We start from the raw sequence: 22,415 nt of genomic DNA, 5'->3' as shown, positions 1-22,415 counted from the left end.
AGAAAGAAGGAGGGAGGGAAGGAAGGAAAGAAAGAAAGAAGAAGAAGAAAGAAAGAAAGAAAGAGGGAGGGAGGGAAGGAAGGAAGAAAAGAAAGAAAAAAGAAAGAAAGAAAGAAAGAAAGAAAGAAAGAGAAAGAAAGAAAAAGGAGAGGAACGAAGGACTACAAATCTGGCACTAGACGCAGCTTCAGAGGATAATCCAGGGCTGGAAATAACCTGGAGGTCATCTAGTCCAACCCCGCTCCAGCAGGACATTGTTAGTGAGGTTCTGTCTTTTGATCCCCCAGCCACATGGTTACATAGCCACGCCCACCCAGTCACATGACACCCCACACACACCAAGCCACGCCCACAGAACCTGGTCGGAAAGAAATTTAGATTTCACCACTGCTCAGAGGGCAACCAAGCCCCCCCACCACACACACCCCCAGTCCCACCCCGAGGTAGAGAGATTATTCTCTTCTATTGGAAGCTCCAACGGGAGTGGCGTTTTCGATCCGGTGAGATTCCATCGGAGGGAATCCCTCGGCCACTGACATCCCAGTGCGCGGTTCGGATAGTGACATAGATGGCGAACGGCGCTTCCCTCCCTCGCAGAAGGAGGCGGTGTGCCTGCGAATGGAGAGGAAGACGAAGAAGGACGGAGAGTTTGCCTGAACACCAAGCGTGGCATCTCTTGGGCTGAGAATCCCAGGAAGTCAGCCAGCCATTAAGGGCCCTTTGTGCCAAGGGTGCCAGCAGAGAGAACGGCACTCACTCTCCCCTCCCCTCCCCTCTTTCCTTTTGGCTCCCTGCCTCAGTTTCTTTTTTGTCAAACCTGGACTCTTCCCGAGTGACTCTTCCCGTTTTCTTCCTGCCTTCTGCCAGCCTTCTCCATAAAAAGATTGGCTTTCCTCGAGATATATATATATATATATATATATGTGTGTGTGTGTGTATGTATGTATTTTTTCTTCAGCCGGGTATTTTCCTACGTAAACCAAGTTTCTCAAATTGCAGCCATAGGCTCAGTGAAATCACATCCACTATCCTAGGCTTCTTCAGACAGCAAGCCAGCATTTTGTTGCCTATTGGGAGACTAATATAGATTAAGAAAAATACATACAAAAACCTACGATAAGAGAAGAAAGCAAATACTTAGCCTCTACGGGGAGGGGACATATGGTAAGGGTGTGGCTAACTGATGAGGACCAATCAGTCCGAAATAGATCTATATTAGTCTCCCAATAGGCAGCAAAATGCTGGCTTGCTGTCTGAAGAAGCCTAGGATAGTGGATGTGATTTCACTGACCTATGGCTAAAAACTTGGTTTACATAGGAAAATACCCGGCTGAAGAAAAATACATACTTTTTAAACCTACGATAAGAGAAGAAAGGCTTCATGCTTCTAGGAGCAATGTGTGATCACAGCTGTTTCTTCCTATATATAGTCTCATTCGTCATCTTCAGGCTGGTGTTTTCGGCTTCGTGCTTCTAGGAGCAATGTATGATCGCAGCTGTTTCTTCCTTTTAACTGCCAGTGGGTTAGGGAGGCAGGGAGCGGGAGATAGAGAAAAAGAGAAAGGGATATGAGAGGGAGAAAGAGAAATGAGAGAGAGAGGGTGATAGAGAGGGAGATAGAGAGAAAAAGAAAAAGACAGACAGATGAGACAAAGAAAGATGAGAGGAAGGGAGGCAGCAGGGAGAGGGAGATAGAGAAAGAGAAAAAGAGATGAGGGAGAAAGAAATGAGAGAGAGGGAGAGGGAGAGAAAAAGAAAAAGAGATGAGAGGGAGAAAGAAATGAGAGAGAGGGAGATAGAAAAAGAAAGATGAGAGAAAGAAAGAGAGGGAGGGAGGCAGGGAGAGGGAGATAGAGAAAAAGAAAGAGATGAGAGGGAGAAAGAGAAATGAGAGAGGGAGGTAGAGAGGGAGATAGAGAGAAAAAGAAAGATGAGAGAAAGAACGATGAGAGGGAGGGAGGCAGGGAGAGGGAGATAGAGAAAAAGAGAAAGAGATGAGAGGGAGAAAGAGAAATGAGAGAGAGGGAGATAGAGAGGGAGATAGAGAGAAAAAGAAAAAGACAGATGAGAGAGAAAGATGAGAGGGAGGGAGGCAGGGAGAGGGAGATAGAGAAAGAGAAAAAGAGATGAGGGAGAAAGAAATGAGAGAGAGAGGGAGATAGAGAAAAAGAGAAAGAGATGAGAGGGAGAAAGAGAAATAGAGAGGGAGATAGAGAGAAAAAGAAAAAGACAGATGAGAGAAAGAACGATGAGAGGGAAGAAGGCAGGGAGAGGGAGATAGAGAAAAAGAGAAAGATATGAGAGGGAGAAAGAGAAATGAGAGAGGGTGATAGAGAGGGAGGTAGAGAGAAAAAGAAAGATGAGAGAAAGAGAGATGAGAGGGAGGAAGGCAGGGAGAGGGGGATAGAGAAAAAGAGAAAGAGAGATGGGAGGGAGAGAGAGAGGGGGAGATGCCTATTTCCCATAGAAAAGAAAACACCGGGAGCCACAAAACCTGGGTAGGCGTGACGGGGGTGGGTGGGTCATGTGACTGGGTGGGAGTGAGTGACGTCGAGTTGGCCACGCCCACCCAGCTGTTGTGACTCCCGGTGTTTTCTTTTCGGTGGGAAATGGGCCCAAGTGGCTCTTTGAGGGTTTCAGGTTGCACTCAACCCCTGCCCTTCATGAATCAACCCGCCATCTGCTAGATTGCAAGATCCCTTCGAGCCAACGCTGTAAGGGATCCTGGCTCACAAGGCACACTTTGTGTTGGTTCTTAGCAGCTCAGTCACGCCGGGGGAGATCTGCGCATCGGAGAGCAAAGCTCCTTTAAAAACCCGAGAGATCATTGACGTGAATTAAGGCTCGCCTGTCTTTAAGATCCCTGAGCGATCGGTCACTCAGTCTGGTTTTGCAACTCAAACACAGGCAGGCGGGCGACTCGGGTGCCATTAAATGAAAAAGTCAAGCCAAGCCCCAATGCTAAATGTTTCAAAGTCTGCATTCATTAGAATTTCATAACGCCCACGAATGAGCCTGCTAACATCTTCCTATTCGTGCATGTCTGCCTGTGATGGGAATTGGCAATTTTGATTGATTGATTGACAGACAGACAGACCAGAGAGAGAAAGAGAGAGAGAGAGAGAGAAATAAACACACAGACAGGAGAGAGAGATAATAGAGGAAGGGAAGGAAAGAGGGAGGGAGGGAAGGAAGGAAAGGAAGGAAGATCAGAGAGAAAAATGGATAGGTAGAATAGAGAGAGATGGTAGAGAAATAGCTGGCTGGCTGGCTACTGGATGGATGGATGGATGGATGGATGGAGAGATGGATTAGATAGATGATAGGAGGGAGGGAGGTGGATGGATGGATGGATGCATAGATGGAGAGATAGAGATGATAGATAGATAGATAGATAGATAGATAGATAGATAGATAGATAGATAGATAGATAATAGATAGATAGATAGATAGATAGATAGATAGATAGATAGATAGATATAGAGATGATAGATAGACAGAGATGATAGATAGAGAGATGATAGAGAGATAAATAGAGAGATGATAGATAGATAGATAGATAGATAGATAGATAGATAGATAATAGATAGATATAGAGATGATAGATAGATAGATAGATAGATAGATGATAGATATAGCGATGATAGATGATAGAGAGATAAATAGAGAGATGATAGATAGATAGATAGATAGATAGATAGATAGATAGATAGATAGATAGATATAGAGATGATAGATAGATAGTTAGATAGATATAGAGATGATAGATAGATAGATAGATGATAGAGAGATAAATAGAGAGATGATAGATAGATAGATAGAGAGAGAGATGATAGATAGATAGATAGATAGATAGATGATAGATAGATAGATAGATAGATAGATAGATAGATAGATAGATAGATAGATAGATCAAAGAGAGAAAGGTGAGATGGATGGATGGATGGATCAGAGAGAGAAAGAAGAGAGAGACGATATAGAAATGGATGGACAGACAAACTGATAAGCATCATAGACGAGCGGGGGTCTTCTGAAGATGTGATTATGCAAAATTGCTGCCCACCCCCCACCCCCAGAAGTCCATTCTTGCATTTCGGCATCCGCCTCGGGCAGCTCTTTTCCGAACGGAAGTGGCCTTCCGGGAGTCGACGCATAGAGCGTGTAACGTAGACCCACACAGCCCGTATGCAGAGCGAGGGGCTTCTTCAGAAGCAGCCCGTCGGAGGGAGCCCCTTCCTCCACCTTTCCCTTCAAAGCCCCTTGAAAGATCGTAGCGTGGAATAGGGGTTACCTTCCCTGTTTCGAAAGGAGAACAAGGATGGATTGAAATGCCGAAAGAAAGGGGCAGCTGCCGGTTGGGTCTTCCTTGCCAGGGCTTGGCATGCTCAAGTGATGCCTTTTGGCAAAGCTCGCGGCACCAGGGTTTTCAGGAAGAAGGCGAACGCTCTGGCGCTTGTGCCAAAATTCATTCTCCATGGATGCAAGGCTGGTCCATGGGGACACAATGGGCGCCATGCCTAAGGCCCATGGAAATGGTTCCACTCTTTCTTTCTTCCTTTTTTTTTTTGTTTTAATTAAGAAAGAATAAAAACAAAGTGGAAATATCTCTTCTTTTATTTTTTTAATTTTTGAAAAACCTTTATTAACACTTAAAATCCAAAAATACAAGTTAAAATACCTCTATAACAAAAATACATCCGTAATAATTATACAATTCAACGTCTTTCTTGACAGGACTTAATTCTTAACTTTCTTCATCTATTCCCACATATTCCTACTTAATCGACATATTTAATCACATTTTATATCTTATTTTGTTCTATACATTCCTTTTTTTTTTTAATTTGATTTATATGCCGCCCTTCTCCGAAGACTCAGGGTGGCTTACAGTGCGTTAAGCAATAGCCTTCATACTTTTATATATTTTATACAAAGTCAGCTTATTGCCCCCACAAACTGGGTCCTCATTTCACCTACCTTAGAAAGGATGGAAGGCTGAATCAACCTCGAGCCTTGGCGAGATTCGAACCCTGCAGTAATTGCAGGCAGCTGGTCTTAATAACCAGCTTAATAACAGGGTGCCTTAAACCCCTGTACTACCAAGGCTCTTATTTTTAATTTCTATCCATTGATACCAATTATCCCAAGTTAACGTAATATCCCGAGTCTTCCTTATTATTTAATTCTAAAGTAAGTTTGTCCATTTCTGCACATTCGAAAATTTTCCGGATTATTCCACAGTCTGTTGGAATAGTGGACATTTTCCAAGCTTGCGCAAGTACGATTCTAGCTGCTGTAGTTATATGAATAATTAAATATTTTATCCTTCTAGGATAATTTTCTTTAATAATCCCCAGAAGAAACGGTTCAGGTTTAAATTCTATTTTATAGTGTGGAATTTCTTTTAGCCATTTTTGTATTTTAATCCAGAATTTTTTAACTTCTGGGCAGCACCAACAAGACTCACAAAAATGTACTCCAATTTAAAACCTAATTGCTGGAAATGCAATCAAGTACAAGGCACCTACTTCCATGTATGGTGGCTTTGCCCGGAAATCTCTCATTTTTATGCCTCTGGGCCAATATTTATTATAGCGTGCCTTAAAAAAAAGACGTGTGCAAAATTTGAATGTCAAGCCAATGATTTTTATTTATAACCTGCAGGCGTCGCCTGAACGCTGAAATTTAGTACATTTGATTAAACGTTGACAGGCGTCTTAATTAATGGGTAAGAACTGCGTATTATTATAAAATAAGGCAGATAATAAGACAGATAAAACACACTATTCCCTGCTTTTCTATGAAATACAGGCAGTCCTCCACTTACAACAGTTCACTCAGTGACGGTTTGAAGTTACAACGGCACTGAAAAAAAAAGTGATTTAGGACCATTTCCCACACTTACGACCATTGCAGCATCCCCAGGTTCACACGATCAAAATTTAGCCGCTTGGCAAGTGACTTTTTTTTTAAAAAAAAAATAATTTATATGCCGCCCTTCTCTTGTACTTGTACTTACGACGGTCGCAGTGTCCTGGGTTCACGCCATCCCCTTTTGCGACCTTCTGACAGGTAGTCCTTGACTTAACGGCCACAGTTGGGACCACGATCACTGTTGCTAAGCAAGATGGTTGTTAACTGAGTTGCCCCCCCCCCAGTTTTATAACCGTTTTGCCATAGTTCTTAAATGAATCACCTCAGGGGGCTGGACTAGAAGACCTCTAAGGTGCCTTCCAACCCAGTTTTTCTGAAAGGCTTGCCTCTGGAAGTTGTGGGGGCTCTTAACAGTGGAAGTTTTTAAGAGGAGACTGGACAACCATTTGTATTATTATTATTATTATTATTATTATTATTATTATTATTATTATTATTATTATTATTATTAATTTTATTTCTATACCGCCCTTCTCCCGAAGGACTCAGGGCGGTGTACAGCCTGATTAAAAGCACAAAGACAGACAAAATTTAAAAATAATTAAAATTATTAAATAATTGGCTCAATTATAAAAACCCCAAATTTAAAATCTCATTTTTAAAAACCCAATTAAAATCTTTACCTTGATAGCCCGGCCTGGCGGAACAACAAAGTTTTGAGGGCACAGCGAAACACCCGGAGGTCGGAGATCTTACGTATTTCCGGGGGCAGTTCATTCCACAGGGCTGGGGCTCCCACAGAGAAGGCCCTCCCCCTGGGCGTCGCCAGCCGACATAACTTGGCTGATGGCACCCTGAGGAGACCCTCTCTGTGGGAACGGACTGGCCGGTGGGAGGCTATTGGTGGCAGAAGACGGTCTCGAACGTACCAGGGTCCTATGCCATGGAGCGCTTTAAAGGTGGTAACCAACACCTTGAATCGCACCCGGAAGACCACTGGGAGCCAGTGCAGCTCGCGCAGGAGGGGCGTCACGCGGGCACAACGAGTGGCGCCCATAACCACCCGCGCGGCCGCATTCTGGACCAGTTGGAGCCTCCGAGTGCTCTTCAAGGGGAGCCCCATGTAGAGAACATTACAGTAGTCCAGTCGGGAGGTGACAAGGGCATGAGTGACCGTGCGCAAGGCGTCGCGATCCAGAAAGGGCTGCAACTGGCGAATCAGGCGAACCTGATAAAAGGCCGCCCTGGCCACGGCCGTCATATGCTCTTCTAAAGACAGCTGTGCATCCAGGAGGACGCCCAGATTGCGAGCCCTCTCTGGAGGAGGTAAAGACTCACCCCCAATAGTCAGCGATGGCACCAGCTGACTATATCGCGACGCCGGGAACCACAGCCACTCGGTCTTGGAGGGGTTGAGCCTGAGCCTATTTCTCCCCGCACGGCCTCCAGGCAGCGAGACATCACATCAAGGGCATCGTTGGGGTGGTCTGGGGTGGAGATGTTAACTTTGAACAGTTCCTCAAGGTTTAGCCGTAATTCGAGGACTCTTTGTATTGAGTAACGGACGCTTATAACCTCTTCCTGTTTTTCCTCCGTTAGCTAAACGTTGACCTGGAGAGGGAAGAAGGGGAAGATGGCATGGATGCTTTTGAAGACAGCAACTCCAGTCCTTCGGGCACCCTCCGAAATTACCCGCTGACCTGCAAAGTTGTTTATTCGTACAAGGTAGGTGTCTTCCGTATTTCGACAAGGGACAGATTTTCATATAAAATCGGCCCCAAAAGTGCTGCTTTTTTTTTTTTTTTTCCTTCAAGAGGCAATTGTACTTCCTTATTTTTCTCTGAAGACGTTTCGCTTCTCCTCCGAGAAGCTTCTTCAACTCTGGATGGGGAAGGATGGAAGGATTGATGCTCCTTGCAGACAGCTGGTCGTTTGCATCCTTTTTAGAGGGTCGTTGAGTCCTCTCTATCGTCTTTCTACTTTTTGGGGGGAGTTATGGGGAGAGTTTAGCCACGTTAAGCTGGGTGCAGCAAAAGAGGAAGGACGTTGTAAAGGAAAGAAATCAATGCTGCAGGAGAAGAAAAAAATGAAAAGGGAACGTAGGACCAAGACCTCCCTCCTTTCACTATATCTCTTCCCACGTTCCTCCCTCGCTTGACAGCTTCCTCTTTGCCCTTTAAACCTTTCACCTCATCGCTTTCGAGGATCTCATCAATTCTACAAGTCATTAACTCCCCAATTTTCTCTCTCTCTTCCCCCCCCCCAAAACCCATTCACTCTTTCCTGTTGGTTTTGCAATTCGATCCTCGTTCATCATCGCCTCCCGTGACCCCAGGATCACGTCAGCTTTTTCTTCTTCTTCTTCTTCTTCTTCTTCTTCTTCCTCCTTGTCTTCCTTTCCTCGAAAACCCTCCTCGCTTTTTGCCACGTGGTCCTGTTGCCTTTGCAAGCCACAAACTTCTCTCTTTTTGTTTTTTTTACTTCAAGGAACACATCAACTCCATCTGACCGCAACATTTTTAGTCTTCTCACCCTCCCTCTCAGCCACTTCGCCCTTCCTCTTTCTCTTTTCTTTCTTGTTTTTGGTGGGGGTGCATCCTCATTGTTGAATGATTCTTTCATATCATTCCCTCAATCACCCAGAGTCACTTGTTCGGAATGAAGGGGCATACAAATTGGATGGATGGATGGATGGATGGATGGATGGATGGATGGATGGATGGATAGATAGATAGATAGATAGATAGATAGATAGATAGATGACTGTTAGATGAGAGAGACAGATAAGAGAGAGAGGATGGATGATGGATTAGAAAGAGGTAGAGGTAGAAAGGAAGAGAGAGACAGATGAGGTAAATGGATGGATGGAGATAGATGATGGATTAGGTAGGTAGGTAGATAGTAGATAAAAAGATAGAAAGAGTGAGAGACTGATGAGATAGGTAGATGGATAGAAAGATAGAGAGATGAGATGGATGGATGGATGGACAGACAGACAGATAGAGAGAGAGAGAGATGGATAGAGAGAGATGAGATAAATGGGTGGATGGATGGATGGATGGATGGATGGATGGATGGATGGATGGATGGATAGATAGATAGATAGATGACTGTTAGATGAGAGAGACAGATAAGAGAGAGAGGATGGATGATGGATTAGAAAGAGAGGTAGAGGTAGAAAGGAAGAGAGAGACAGATGAGGTAAATGGATGGATGGAGATAGATGATGGATTAGGTAGGTAGGTAGGTAGGTAGATAGGTAGATAAAGCAAGATAGAAAGAGAGAGACAGATGAGATAGGTAGATGGATAGAAAGATAGAGATGAGATGGACAGACAGATAGATAAATAGATGGATGATAGATAGATAGATAGATAGATAGATAGATAGATAGATAGATAGATAGATAAATAAATAGAGAAAGAGATGAGATGGATGGACAGACAGAGAGAGAGAGATGGATAGAGAGAGATATGAGATGAGATAAATGGATGGATGGATGGATGGATGGATAGATAGATAGATAGATAGATAGATAGATAGATAGATAGATAGAAGAAGAGAGGGATAGATGGATAGAAAGATAAATAGATACTGATGGATGGATGGGTGGGTGGGTGGATGAATGGATGGATGGACGGGTGGATGAATGGATGGAGAGAGAGAGAGATAGGATAGATAGACAAACAGATAGATAAAAGTTAAACACTACCTATACAAATCCTTTTGTGCATACATCCGATAGTCAGGCACCAATTTTAATCAAGTTTAAAAGATGGAATGGATCAATCATGGAGGATCAACCTGGCTGCTTGAAAGAAGGGGGCGGCCATATTTGAAGGCCTTCTTGATAGCTTCTGGTGGGACCCAGAACGCTGGACTGGGGGATCTTTGGCCCTGATCCAGCCTCAGCTTGGTTTCTCCCCGCACTGAAAATGAGTTATGGATTCCCTAACCCCAAGAATCTCCAAAGATTGACAACTTTTGAGGCTGGCTGAAGAATTCTGGGAGTTAGAAGTCCACAAGTCTTCACAAGTGGCCCAACTTTGGAGACTCCTGGTCCTTTTCATGGCCCCTTCCTTCTCCTCCTTTTTTACGCGCCTCTTCTTCTTCTTCGCCGCAGGCCTCGCAGCCGGACGAATTAACCATTGAGGAACACGAGGTTTTGGAAGTGATCGAAGATGGCGATATGGAAGACTGGGTAAAGGTATCATTTCGCTTTTTCTGTTTTTGCGGCATGGCGTAACGTGCCGCCGATCGTCTTTTTTGTTTCTCCACTACCTTTGACGTGACCCTCTTAACGCCGAGCGTGTTCGTCTTCCCCGCTTTCGCAGGCCCGGAATAAGTCAGGCCACGTGGGTTACGTGCCGGAGAAATATTTGCAGTTCCCGACCTCCAACAGCCTCCTGAGCATGTTGCAGTCCCTGGCAGCGTTAGACAGCCGGTCTCACACGTCCAGCAATTCTACCGAAGCTGAGCTCGCTTCGGGAAGCCTTAATGGAGACTCCAGTGGTAAGGACCGGCGGTGACATCCAGCAGGTTCTGACAGGTTCTGGAGAACCAGTAGCGGAAATTTTGAGTAGTTCGGAGAACCAGCAAATACCACCTCTGGCTGGCCCCAGAGTGGGGTGGGAATGTGGATTTTGCAGTATCCTTCCCCTGGAGTGGGGAGGGAGTGGAGATTTTGCAGTATCCTTCCCCTGGAGTGGAGTGGGAATGTGGATTTTGCAGTATCCTTCCCCTGGAGTGGGGAGGGAATGGGGATTTTGCAGTATCCTTCCCATGGAGTGGGGAGGGAGTGGAGATTTTGCAGTATCCTTCCCCTGGAGTGGAGTGGGAATGTGGATTTTGCAGTATCCTTCCCCTGGAGTGGGGAGGGAATGGGGATTTTGCAGTATCCTTCCCCTGGAGTGGGGAGGGAATGGGGATTTTGCAGTATCCTTCCCCCGGAGTGGGGAGGGAATGGGGATTTTGCAGTATCCTTCCCCCAGGAGTGGGGAGGGAATGGGGATTTTGCAGTATCTTTCCCCTGGAGTGGGGAGGGAATGGGGATTTTGCAGTATCCTTCCCCTGGAGTGGAGTGGGAATATGGATTTTGCAGTATCCTTCCCCTGGAGTGGGGAGGGAATGGAGATTTTGCAGTATCCTTCCCCTGGAGTGGAGTGGGAATGGAGATTTTGCAGTATCTTTTCCCTGGAGTGGGGAAGGAATGGGGATTTTGCAGTATCCTTCCCCTGGAGTGGGGAGGGAGTGGAGATTTTGCAGTATCCTTCCCCTGGAGTGGGGAGGGAATGGGGATTTTGCAGCATCCTTCCCCTGGAGTGGGGAGGGAATGAGGATTTTGCAGTATCCTTCCCCCAGGAGTGGGGTGGGAATGGGGATTTTGCAGTATCCTTCCCCTGGAGTGGGGAGGGAATGGAGACTTTGCAGTATCCTTCCCCTGCCATGCCCACCAAGCCACGCCCACAGAACCGGTAGTAAAAAAAAATTGGATTTCACCACTGTTAAGGACCAAGTGGGCTGAATCTTGGTGGGGGGTGTTGGGAGACACCCCTGCTATTCCTGCACGCCCCAGACATAAAACGGCACACTCTCAGCCACATGTGGGGTGAGTTTTTTAGTGCTGATTGCAACCAAGCTTCAGCTCCAGTGAGAAACGTTGCAGTGAAAGCTGGCTGGACAACTTGGAGCCAATCACCAGGAGACTGGGAGTTCTAGTTCCGCCTTAGGCATGAAAGCCAGCTAGGTGACTTTGGGCCAGTCACCAGGAGACTGTGAGTTCTAGTTCTGCCTTAGGAATGAAAGCCACCTGGGTGACTTTGGGCCAATCACCAGGAGACTGTGAGTTCTAGTTCTGCCTTAGGCATGAAAGCCACCTGGGTGACTTTGGGCCAATCACCAGGAGACTGGGAGTTCTAGTTCTGCCTTAGGCATGAAAGCCACCTGGGTGACTTTGGGCCAATCACCAGGAGACTGGGAGTTCTAGTTCTGCCTTAGGCATGAAAGCCACCTGGGTGACTTTGGGCCAATCACCAGGAGACTGTGAGTTCTAGTTCTGCCTTAGGAATGAAAGCCACCTGGGTGACTTTGGGCCAATCACCAGGAGACTGGGAGTTCTAGTTCTGCCTTAGGAATGAAAGCCACCTGGGTGACTTTGGGCCAATCACCAGGAGACTGTGAGTTCTAGTTCTGCCTTAGGCATGAAAGCCACCTGGGTGACTTTGGGCCAGTCACCAGGAGGCAGTGAGTTCTAGTTCTGCCTCAGGTATGAAAGCCACCTGCGTGACTTTGGGCCAATCACCAGGAGAAGGTGAATTGTAGTTCTGACTTAGATATGAAAGCCAGCTGGGTTACTTTGGGCCAGTCACCAGGAGGCAGTGAGTTCTAGTCCTACCTTAGGCATAAAAGCTGGCAGGGTGACTCTGTAAGCCCAGCCCACATCGCAAGGTGATGGTTGTGGGGAAAATAGGAGGAGGAAGGATTATTCTTTATGTTCGCCACCCTGAGTTACTTATAAAATAATAAACCCTGGATAAAAATCCGGGCTGGTAAATAAATAAAGATCAGTGCTCAGGATGGGAGCGGTGCGGTGGCCTAGAGGTGGAGCTCTGGCCTCACAATCAGGAGGCTGTGAGTTCGATCCTACGTAGAGGCAGATATTTCTCTCTCTGGGCACGATGAGAATATCTCTGCTGAACAAAACTCCATACTGGCAACAGGAAAGGCATCCGGCCATTAAAACAACTCTGCAACTCCATTCCGTTGCGCAGACTCCACCCGGCAAGGGATTACGGGGCCGTTAAAAGACGATGAGCGCTCGGGGTCCCGAGACGTGCCTCCCAGGTGGGTTTCCCAACCTGCTAACAGCTTCTCCGTCTCCGCTTTCCCTTCCAGTCTGTTTTGTAAAAGCACTTTACGACTACGAGGGTCAGACGGACGACGAGCTTTCCTTTCCCGAAGGTGCCATCATCCGCATCCTGAACAAAGAAAACCAGGACGACGACGGATTCTGGGAAGGAGAATTCAACGGTCACGTCGGGGTTTTCCCTTCCGTCCTGGTCGAAGAACTGACCGCTTCCGAAAACGGAGAGGTCGCCTGTATCGCTGAGGTTCAGGTAGATTGGCGCCAGCCAGGTTTCCTTCCTTGCGTTGCTCGATCCATCGATATTATGTGCCATCCGATCACGGTTGATTCCCAGGAACTGATTTTCTCCCGGAGGATCCGCGGCTCCTTCCGTGGCTGGGAAGAACATCCTCCGTTAACGCCGTCTTCTCTCGTTTCCCCCACAGATCTTTCCGTCTGCAAAGTCCCAAAACTCCCTGGCGCCATTGCCCCTCTACGACCAGCCCCCCGTCAGCCCTTTCCCCAGCCCCGACAAAAGAGGAGCCCAGGGCTTCCCACGGTCTCCCTCGGCAAACGGTAAGTGAGGCTCACGCTTTCCTTTGGGTACCCTGAATCCCAGCATGGGGGGACGATGGGCTTTTCGTGACTGGTGGACTCCAACTCCCAGAATCCCTGAGCCAGCATGGAATTCTGAGCATGGCTGACTCAGGGATTCTGGGAGTTGGAGTCCACCGGTCATAAAAGGCCCATCGTTCCCCACTCCTCTTCTAAATGGGGCTGTTCTGACCCAGCTCCCCAAACACGACAAACTTTCTGAAGTGAACTCAAAGATTCCTTTAATTAGGAGCGCCGGCAGCCCCAGCAAAAAGTTTCTCTCTCACCCCATCTCCGTCCGGCAGGGAGATAAATAATGCTGCCACACCTATTCATCTCCGCCCCCTGCCTTTTAGCCCCAGAGCGAGGGTGGGGCTTCATTAGCAGCAGTAGCTCTTCCGTCCCGAGGACCGGCCCATAGATTTCCACTGCTCTCCTCTCCTCTGCTTTCTGTGCATCCATGCGTCAGGCACTGGACCCAGCTGTTCCTCCTCTTCCTCATCAGCCACCTCCAGACCTGGGGGCTGTTGACTCTCCATCGGAAGGCTGATGGACGGCCCAGGCTCCGCCTCTGTTTCCCTCTCTGTGCCAGCTCCATTCCCTCTTTCCCCTCAGAGCTCTCAGGTTGCCTTTGTTCTGTCCCCAACCACATGCACACACACCAACAGACGTTCAAGAGTTAAAGACCAAAGACCAGCCGGCAAAATCCTTTTCCTTATGATAACGGAACTTGGCAACATCCTAGTGGCTGCCTGCCAAGAGTTTATTATTTACGAAGAGGAGAGATAACTTCTCCCCACTTCTGATACATCAAAAGAAACAGCTCAATAATTACGGAGTCAATCAAGTCCAGAGATAATCCAGCAAAGTCTATAGCCAAAAGTCCGGCAATGCAGAATGGCGTGGAAGCTTTCAGCTTTGTTCGTCACAAGGTTTGACTGGCCACCACGCTCCCTTTTATACCCTGTGGGGTGTGGTCCAGTGACTCAGCCTAATCTCGGGCACGCCTTTTCTTCTGTTGCGCGCGCTTATCTCTGCGACGCTGGCGTGGATCCAGCCAAGACTCATTACCCTCATCACTGTCCATCTGTGGCTGCGTGGACGTGCTTGGCCCCGGCCCTATCTCTTGCTCTTCGGCGGACACCGAAGGCATTGCCAGAGAGGAGGATCCTGGAGAGGGAGGCCTTGCCAACTCCTCTCCTTCACTCTCGGAGTCCTCTCCTGCCGATGACACAGGCTCAGGTAACGGAGCCACAACAGCCTTGTCACCGGTCCTGACTCCCACGCCTCCTCCTCCTTCTCCTTCTCCGATTCGGCTGCTGGAGAGGCCGGCGGCCGACAGACCACGACAGGTGCATCCTTAGACTCACTCTCTCCATTTTGAAAATGTCTGGACTTCAACTCCCAGAATTCCCCAGCCGGCAATGCCTTGTAGGCCACACAGCCACGGGGGTTGCGAAATTTTGTCGTTGAAGCATTGTCATTGTGGGTTTTGAGGTTTTTTTTATTTTTATCCTTTTGTTGCAGTTTCAGAAAACAACTTCACATCAACTTCTCCTGGATTTTCCCAGCCACCCCGACCCCTTCCTGAAAGCACTTCCTACGGCAAACTCAGACCGGTAAGCTTTATGCCGGGCCGCAGAGCGGTAGAGATAAAGTGGGGCGCTTGTTCCTGCATCGTGTTTGCAGCTTTGACGTGCTTGCCCCGGGCACAATCCGGGTTAGAACGGGGTTTAATTCCAGCTGCCACAGGGATGCTGAATTACACGGCCACCGGATGGGAATCCATCTTGCCCAACAATTGGCACACTGCAGAAAACAAACAAAAATGTTTAAAAATTGTCTAAGTTACAAGTAGTCCTCGACTTAAATTGAGCCCAAAATTTATGTTGTTAAGTGAAAAATCTGTTAAGTGAGTTTTGCCCCATTTTACGACTTTTCTTGCCACGTTTAACAACCGGTGCGCGCAACGTTCAAAATACAGCCATTTGAAGCTCAGCTGCTTACCTTCTAAACGGGTGAAATCCAGCAGGTTCTGACGAACCGGTAGCGGAAATTTTGAGCAGTTCGGAGAACCGGTAGCAAAACTTTTGAGCAGTTCAGAGAACTGGCAAAAACCACCTCTGGCTGGCCCCAGAGCGGGGAGGGAATGGGGATTTTGCAGTATCCTTCCCCTGCCACGCCGACCAAGCCACGCCCATAGAACCGGTAGTAAAAAATTTGAATTCCACCGCTGCTTCTAAGGCAACCTCGGTAAGTAGAATAGCGGAGGTGCGGAAATCGGCTGTGCCGCGCGAATCAGCTGAGCCAGAAAGAAGGAAATATAGGAGAGGGCAGGAGCGGGTGGGCGGAGCCAGCTGATAGTCGGAACTACCAGTTCGCCAGAACTGGCGGCAGCCCCACCACCTTTATTAAGTGAATCGTTGCAGTTCTTAAATATTGAAAAATTTGACCCGGCCTAACATTGTGATTCCCTTTTGAAAGCGGCACTTCAGATATTTACTTCCAACTTACTATTTAACGTAGGTGAACCTTGACTTAATGGATACTTGCCCCCGATGACCAAATTGTTGAAGCTAGGAACAATGAAGTCAGAGTGAGTTAATAATGTACAGACAGTCCTTGACTTACGGCAGTTCGTTTAGTGTCCGTTCAAAGTTACAGCGGCACTGAGAAAAGTGACTTATGACCGTTTTTCACACTTACGACCGTTGCAGCTGCCCCGTGGTCACATCATCAAAATACAGAACCTTCGCAACAGATCAGATGAGTCCAGGGGTCACGTGCTCCGCTTTTGCGCCCTTCTCACAAGCAAAAGTCAATGGGGAAGCCTGATTCACTTAACAACCGGGGTGACTAACTTACCCACTGCCGTGATTCACTTAACAACGGTGCCAAGAAAGGTCGTAAAATGGGGCAAAACTCACTGAAGAAATGTCTCGCTTAACAACATAAATTTCGGGCTCAATTGCGGTCGAAAATCAAGGACCGTCTGTACTACCTGAACTAGTAGCCCTCGACTTACGACGGAAGCCCAAAATTTCTGTTGCTTCAGTGAGTCTGGGCCCATTTCGCGACCTTTCTCGCCCCTTGTTCTTAAGCGAATCCCTGCCGCCGTTAAGTGAGTCACCCGGTTGTTAAGCGAATCTGGCTTCCCCGTTGACTTTGCTTGTTGGAAAGTCACCACAAGGGGGGAATCCCGGGACACCCCGGGACATTTCAACCGTCGTAAATATGAGTTAGTTGGCGAAGCGTCTCTGTATTATTTTGATCCCACGACCACGGGGATGTTCCAATGGTCGTAAGTTTGAAAAAAAAGGGCACGGGTCGCTTTTTTTTTTTTTTTTTTCTTTCTTTCTTTTCAGTGCCGTCGCAATTTTGGTCGCTCAATGAACCGTCGTTAAGTCGAGGACTTCTTGCATTCTCTTGTTCTGTAAAATCTCTCGTCGTTTTTTTTTCTCACGGTGGTCTTGTTCGATTGGTTTCCAGGTGCGAGCCGCCCCGCCACCCCCCCACCCAACACCGCCGGACCCCCGAGAAGATCGAAGATGTGGAAATCACCTTGGTGTGACCACGCTCACCCCAACCGACAAACCCCCCCCCCCCATCCCAGGGCTGGGACCCAGGCCCAACCCGTCCGTCCGTCCGTCCTTCGCCCTTGTAAGGCACGTTGGTTTCAACCGAGGAGACTCTCTGAAAAGCTCGCGGTTAAAACAGGAAGATCCTTCCAGGAACACTCGTGTGTCCAAGAGGTCCTTCTTCCCACCGTCATATGGATATTTGTGCCTTTTTTTAAGTTTTTGTCGTCGTTTGGGTGGGGGGGGGGTGTTTCACCTTCTCGGGGTCACCTTCGTAGCACAACGCACGCAGCAGCCATGCCTTTTCAGCTGGAGATCAGCGCCTTTTGGGGGTGTCTTTTTCTTCTTCTTCTTTTTTTTTTTTTAAGGGGGAATGCGCCAAAGTTACACACGGCCGTTACAACTGTACCCCCGGCCACCATTGTCGGGGGGAAACCCGGCCTAATCCCATCCTGGTCTGATCCATCCTTTCCCCCTACTTGGTGACTTCCAGATGTGGTAGAACCATAATTGTCAGTCACCGCACGTCACTCCGTACCCCCTGCCACCCCCCCCCACCCCCCCCACCCCGAGTCTTGCAAGCCGGGATTGCAGCTCCGGATATCTGGAAGCCGCTACGTTCCGACCTGGATGATTTCTTTCCTTCCTCCGCCCGGCCATCGTTTGCTCATCCCTGGCACAAGTTTGGCGTTTCGGTTTTGCGGTAGGCAATTCGCTAAGAGGGCACGCTTTTCCGCCTAGGGAGTGCCACCTGTAGCCCTGCTCCAGATCATGGCGTCATATAAATATATTTATTTAATAATAAATATATTTATATATGCATATACACCGTGTGCATTAGTGCGGAATATTACTGTTTGTCATAGGAATGTATTCGAATCTTTCTTTTCTTCCTTCCTTCCTTCCTTCCTTCCTTCCTTCCTTCCTTCCTTCCTTCCCTCCCTCCCTCCCTCCCTCCCTCCTTCCTTCCTTCCTTCCTTCCTTCCTTCCTTCCTTCCTTCCTTCCTTCCTTTCTTCTCTTTCTTTCTTTCTTTCTTTCTTTCTTTCCTTCTTTCTTTCTTTCTTTCTTTCTCAGCCTCTTCAATTAGCCATGCCCTGGCGGGTGGTCAGGAGTTGTGGTCCCTCTCGCGCCCCCCCCCCTTTTGAGATGGGGGGTGGCGGAAAAAAGTTCTGCAAAAGCACGGCAAAGTCTCGAGGGGGAATAAAATATGGGGTGGGGGAGAGGTCCCTCCTTTCAGAACGGGCGGGGCAACCTGGCTTTGAAGTTCGTTTTGGACTGGCGGTTTAGGCAGCGGGCGGTCTGGCCCACGAGGGCTGCAATGGGTTTTCCCAGGAGGAAATGGAATAAGCAGGATTTTCTTGGTAGGGCTGGAAATGGCTAGTGGTTTCCTTTTGAAACTCCCTCCCTGTCCTTCCCTTCCCTATCCCCTTCCTTCCTCCCTCCCTCCCTCCCTTGTCTTCCCCTTCCTCCCTCCCTCCATTCCTGTTCTTTCTCCTACTCTCTCTCCCTTCCATCTTCCCTCCTTCTCTCCCTCCCTCCCTTTCATCCTCCATCCTTCCTTCCTTCCTCCCCACCCATCCTTTCTCCTCCCTCCCTCCATCCTTCCTTCCTGTTCTTTCTCCTCCCTCCCATCCCTTTCTTTCTCCCTCCCTGTCCTTCCCTTCCCCTATCCCCTTCCTTCCTTCCTCCCTCCCTCCCTCCCTCCATTCCTGTTCTTTCTCCTACTCTGTCTCCCATCCTCCCATCTTCTCTCCTTCCCTCCCTTTCATCCTTCCTCCCCTTTTCTCCTCCCTCCCTCCTCCCTTCATTCCTGTACTTTTTCCTACTCTCCCTCCCTTTCTTTCTTTCTTTCTTTCTTTCTTTCTTTCTTTCTTTCTTTCTTTCTTTCTTTCTTTCTTTCTTTCTTTCTTTCTTTCTTTCTTTCTTTAATTTGATTTATAGGCCTCCCTTCTCCGGAGACTCAGGGCGGCTTACAATGCGTTAAGCAATAGCCTTCATACTTTGAGTATATTTATACAAAGTCAGCTTATTGCCCCCCCACAATCCGGGTCCTCATTTCACCTCCCTTTGAAAGGATGGAAGGCTAAGTCAACCTTGAGCCTGGCGAGATTCGAACTTGCAGTAATTGCAGACAGCTGATGTTAATCACAGTGCTATCAGTCTGCTGATCCACCAGGCCCTTTCTTTCTTTCTTTCTTTCTTTCTTTCTTTCTTTCTTTCTTTCTTTCTTTCTTTCTTTCTTTCTTTCTCCCTCCCTATCCCCCTTCCTTCCTTCCTTCCTCCCTCCCTCCCTTCCCACCTTCCTCCCGCCCTGTTTTCCTTCTTTCCACTCTATTTTTTTCCCCTACTTTTTAATAACTTCCCCTCTAACCATCCTCCCTCCTTCCCTCCCCTTCAATCACTTCTAATCGCTTCTAATCGCTTTCTAATTTTCTCGGTTCCCAGACATTCGCCACCTGTCTTAAGTAAGACCTGGCGATTTCCAGCTAATAAACCCAGGAGCTGAATGTCCCACATAGTGACCGGTGGCCTCTGGGCTTGGGCAGCCCATCTCTGGGTGACCCTCGGGGCCACTTCCAACCCAGGGAATTCAAGCGGGGGGGGGGGTTGGGGGTGTCATGGACTCCTTCTCTTCCTCTCATCTCTTGCATTGCCCAGAGATTTGAGATCCTTTGGGTGGATCCATGGCTGGGTCAACCTCATCTCTCCCCCCCCCAACAGATTTTTGCAGGATTCCCAGCTGCCCCCCCCTCCCAATTCCAGTGAAAATGGACAAGGTTTCTCGGGCAGGAGGAGGGCAAGGAAGGGAAAAGAAATTGGGTGGGGGGGCCGCATATTGCCAATCAAACCTCCACGGCCCTCCTCCTGAGGGGGGGGGGTGTCAAATCTCGGCTATTCTTCATAGCTTTCCTGGTCGACTTCAGGTCTAAAAAAAAAAAAAGTCACCTGGCACCTTTCCAACCTCGGCCGTTTCCTGAAGGCGAACTGCGTTGACTTGGATGGAATCAAAGCTTGTTCGATCCTTCAAAATCCGGAGTTTAAACCAGACCAAAGGTTGGGAAAGAAATAAGTGCATTTTTTTTCTATGAGCCGGACAGGGAAGAAGACAAAAATGAGGATTTTACCCTTTTCGAACGTTTGGTTTTTTTTTTCCGACAAGACTCCCAGAGGTCATCCAAACGTCCATCCTTATTCAATCCCCCCCCTCAAAGTCCAGGCCGAGATGATCCGATTTGGAGCCCATCAGGAGAAGAGCCATCTCTCTTGGGAAAGACGGAAGAGGAGAAGAAGAGGGACGCGGTTAGATGGCGGTTAGGGGCCTATGGAAGTTCCGGGTTCAGGAGATGCTCCTGAAGACGACGGGCGTCTGGGCCCTCGAGAGCCCCCGTCATCCGTTCCCCACGCGCTTCCCTGCTTTCAGGGATAGAATGTATAAACTCACCTGCACAATGTGTTCCGAGTTTTACCTGTAAGTAGGATTATATACAAAGCTCTTTGGCGTCCCATTTTCTCCCCCCTCCCCAATTCCTTGGCTTTCATTTCACGGAAAGAGCTTCGTCTGAAACTTTGCACAGATAATCTTGGCTGGGGTCTATCCAGAAAAAAAATCCTCCTTTTTTTTTTTTCTATCCTCTCCTACCCTGTGTCTCCTTCCTTTTCTCCTCCTCCTCCCCTCCTCTCCTTTCTTCTTCCCCTTTCCCTCCCTCTCCCCCTTCCTCCCCTTCCCTCCTATCTCCTTCGCCACCTCTTCTCCTCCCGTTACCCTCCCTCTCCCCTTCCTCCCTTCCCATCTCCTTGTCTTCCTCCCCTCTCCTTCCTCTCCTCTCCTCCTCTGTCTCCTTCTTCCCTTCCTCTCCTCCCCTCCCATCTCCTTCTCTCCTTCCTCTCCTCCCCTTTTCCTCCCATCTCCTTCTCCCCTTCCTCTCCTCCCGTTTCCCTCCCTCTCCCCTTCCTTCCCATCTCCTCCTTGTCTTCCTCCCCTCTCTTTCCTCTCCTCTCCTCCTCTGTCTCCTTCTTCCCTTCCTCTCCTCCTCTCCCATCTCCTTCTCTCCTTCCTCTCCTCCCCTTTTCCTCCCATCTCCTTCTCCCCTTCCTCTCCTCCTGTTTCCCTCCCTCTCCCCTTCCTCCCTTCCCATCTCCTTGTCTTCCTCCCCTCTCTTTCCTCTCCTTCCCTCCCCTCCCCTGTCTCCTTCTCCCCTTCCTCTCCTCTCCTCCCCTCCCATCTTCTCTTCTTCCTCTCTTCCCATTTCCCTCCCTCTCCCCTTCCTCCCTTCCCATCTCCTTGTCTTCCTCCCCTCTCCTTCCTCTCCTCCCCTCCCATCTCCTTCTCCCCTTCCTCTCCTCCCATTTCCCTCCCTCTCCCCTTCCTCCCTTCCCATCTCCTTCTCCCCTTCCTCTCCTTTCTTTTCTTTGGGGAGGGGGCCAATCTTTATTTCATTTGGCCTATTAACTACACCAAGGAGGGGATGAAAATGCAGCCAATTCCTGTGCAGCAGGGGCCAGTATCTGGCAGAGTCCTGTAAAGGTTTTCGGGGTGGGGGGGCAGGGGTTGGGGGGGTGGGAGGCGTGCATTTTTTTTGTGCTGTTGGATCTGTCGAGATCTTTAAGTGTTTATTAGGACTTCTTAAAGTTTTTTTAATCGGTTTTTTTTTTCCTAAGAGGGAAAAAGAAACGACAAAACTTCAGTGCAAACATTTTTAAAACGTTTTGTGAAAAACAGAACTGTTTTTGCCAACAATAATACTCTTCCCACGTTCCCAGAAGTTGGCCAGTTGCTCTGCATTTAAAAAAATATATATATTTGATCGGTCCGTCTTTGCTGTTAATCTCAGATTCTCCCCGATTCAGAAAAGCGTTATTTAAATGAAAGTTCCTGAGTTCTGGTTTTTTTTTTAAAAAAAAAAAACCAACTATTTCCTGTAAGAGCTGCTAATTTTTATTTTTTAAAAAAGGGTTGTAAAATAAGCCTCCTTTTTAAACTTCCTAGAAGGGCATGCAAATCAAAACATATCTCCCCGTGTACAGTGTCAATAAACTGGAAGCAGTTCCCCGATGCTTTCTTTATATTGGCTGTGTAACTTTGTATTTATTATGTATAAAATGTTGAATAATAAAAAAAAAAAGTGGCTTTAAATCATCAGGTATTGCATAATACGTCGTAAGCGTGGTCATCTTTGCAAGCTTCCTTTTCACCAGAAGGACATCTGCGTTGCATTTACTTTCTATTTGTTTATTTATCCCTTCGTTTATTCCTGGGGTCTCCAAACACGGCCACTTTAAGACTTCTGGACTTCAACTCCCAGAATTCCCCAGTCTTCAAACATGGCCACTTTAAGACTTCTGGACTTCAACTCCCAGAATTCCCCCAGTCTCCAAACATGGCCACTTTAAGACTTCTGGACTTCAACTCCCAGAATGCCACAGTCTCCAAACATGGCCACTTTAAGACTTCTGGACTTCAACTCCCAGAATTCCCCAGTCTTCAAACATGGCCACTTTAAGACTTCTGGACTTCAACTCCCAG

At 47.9% G+C, this 22,415-nt stretch overlaps 1 protein-coding gene across 1 annotated transcript in view; it reads left to right on the top strand.

The window, feature by feature from the left end:
• Positions 1-16,976, top strand: part of FCHSD2 (FCH and double SH3 domains 2) — a 185,105-nt gene extending 168,129 nt beyond the window's left edge. The window contains 8 exon segments of the mRNA XM_070943005.1: positions 7,474-7,599; positions 9,998-10,081; positions 10,209-10,386; positions 12,769-12,989; positions 13,165-13,294; positions 14,840-14,931; positions 16,802-16,824; positions 16,826-16,976. Coding sequence (XP_070799106.1) covers positions 7,474-7,599; positions 9,998-10,081; positions 10,209-10,386; positions 12,769-12,989; positions 13,165-13,294; positions 14,840-14,931; positions 16,802-16,824; positions 16,826-16,883 — 912 coding nt within the window. The 3' untranslated portion in view covers positions 16,884-16,976.
• Positions 16,977-22,415: the final 5,439 nt, after the last annotated feature.

This window comes from Pituophis catenifer, unplaced genomic scaffold (assembly GCF_029215685.1).
Source record: "Pituophis catenifer annectens isolate HBS135680 unplaced genomic scaffold, rPitCat1.0.hap2 SCAF_4, whole genome shotgun sequence".
NCBI lineage: Eukaryota > Metazoa > Chordata > Lepidosauria > Squamata > Colubridae > Pituophis > Pituophis catenifer.
This window is presented reverse-complemented; position numbering and strand designations above follow the sequence as displayed.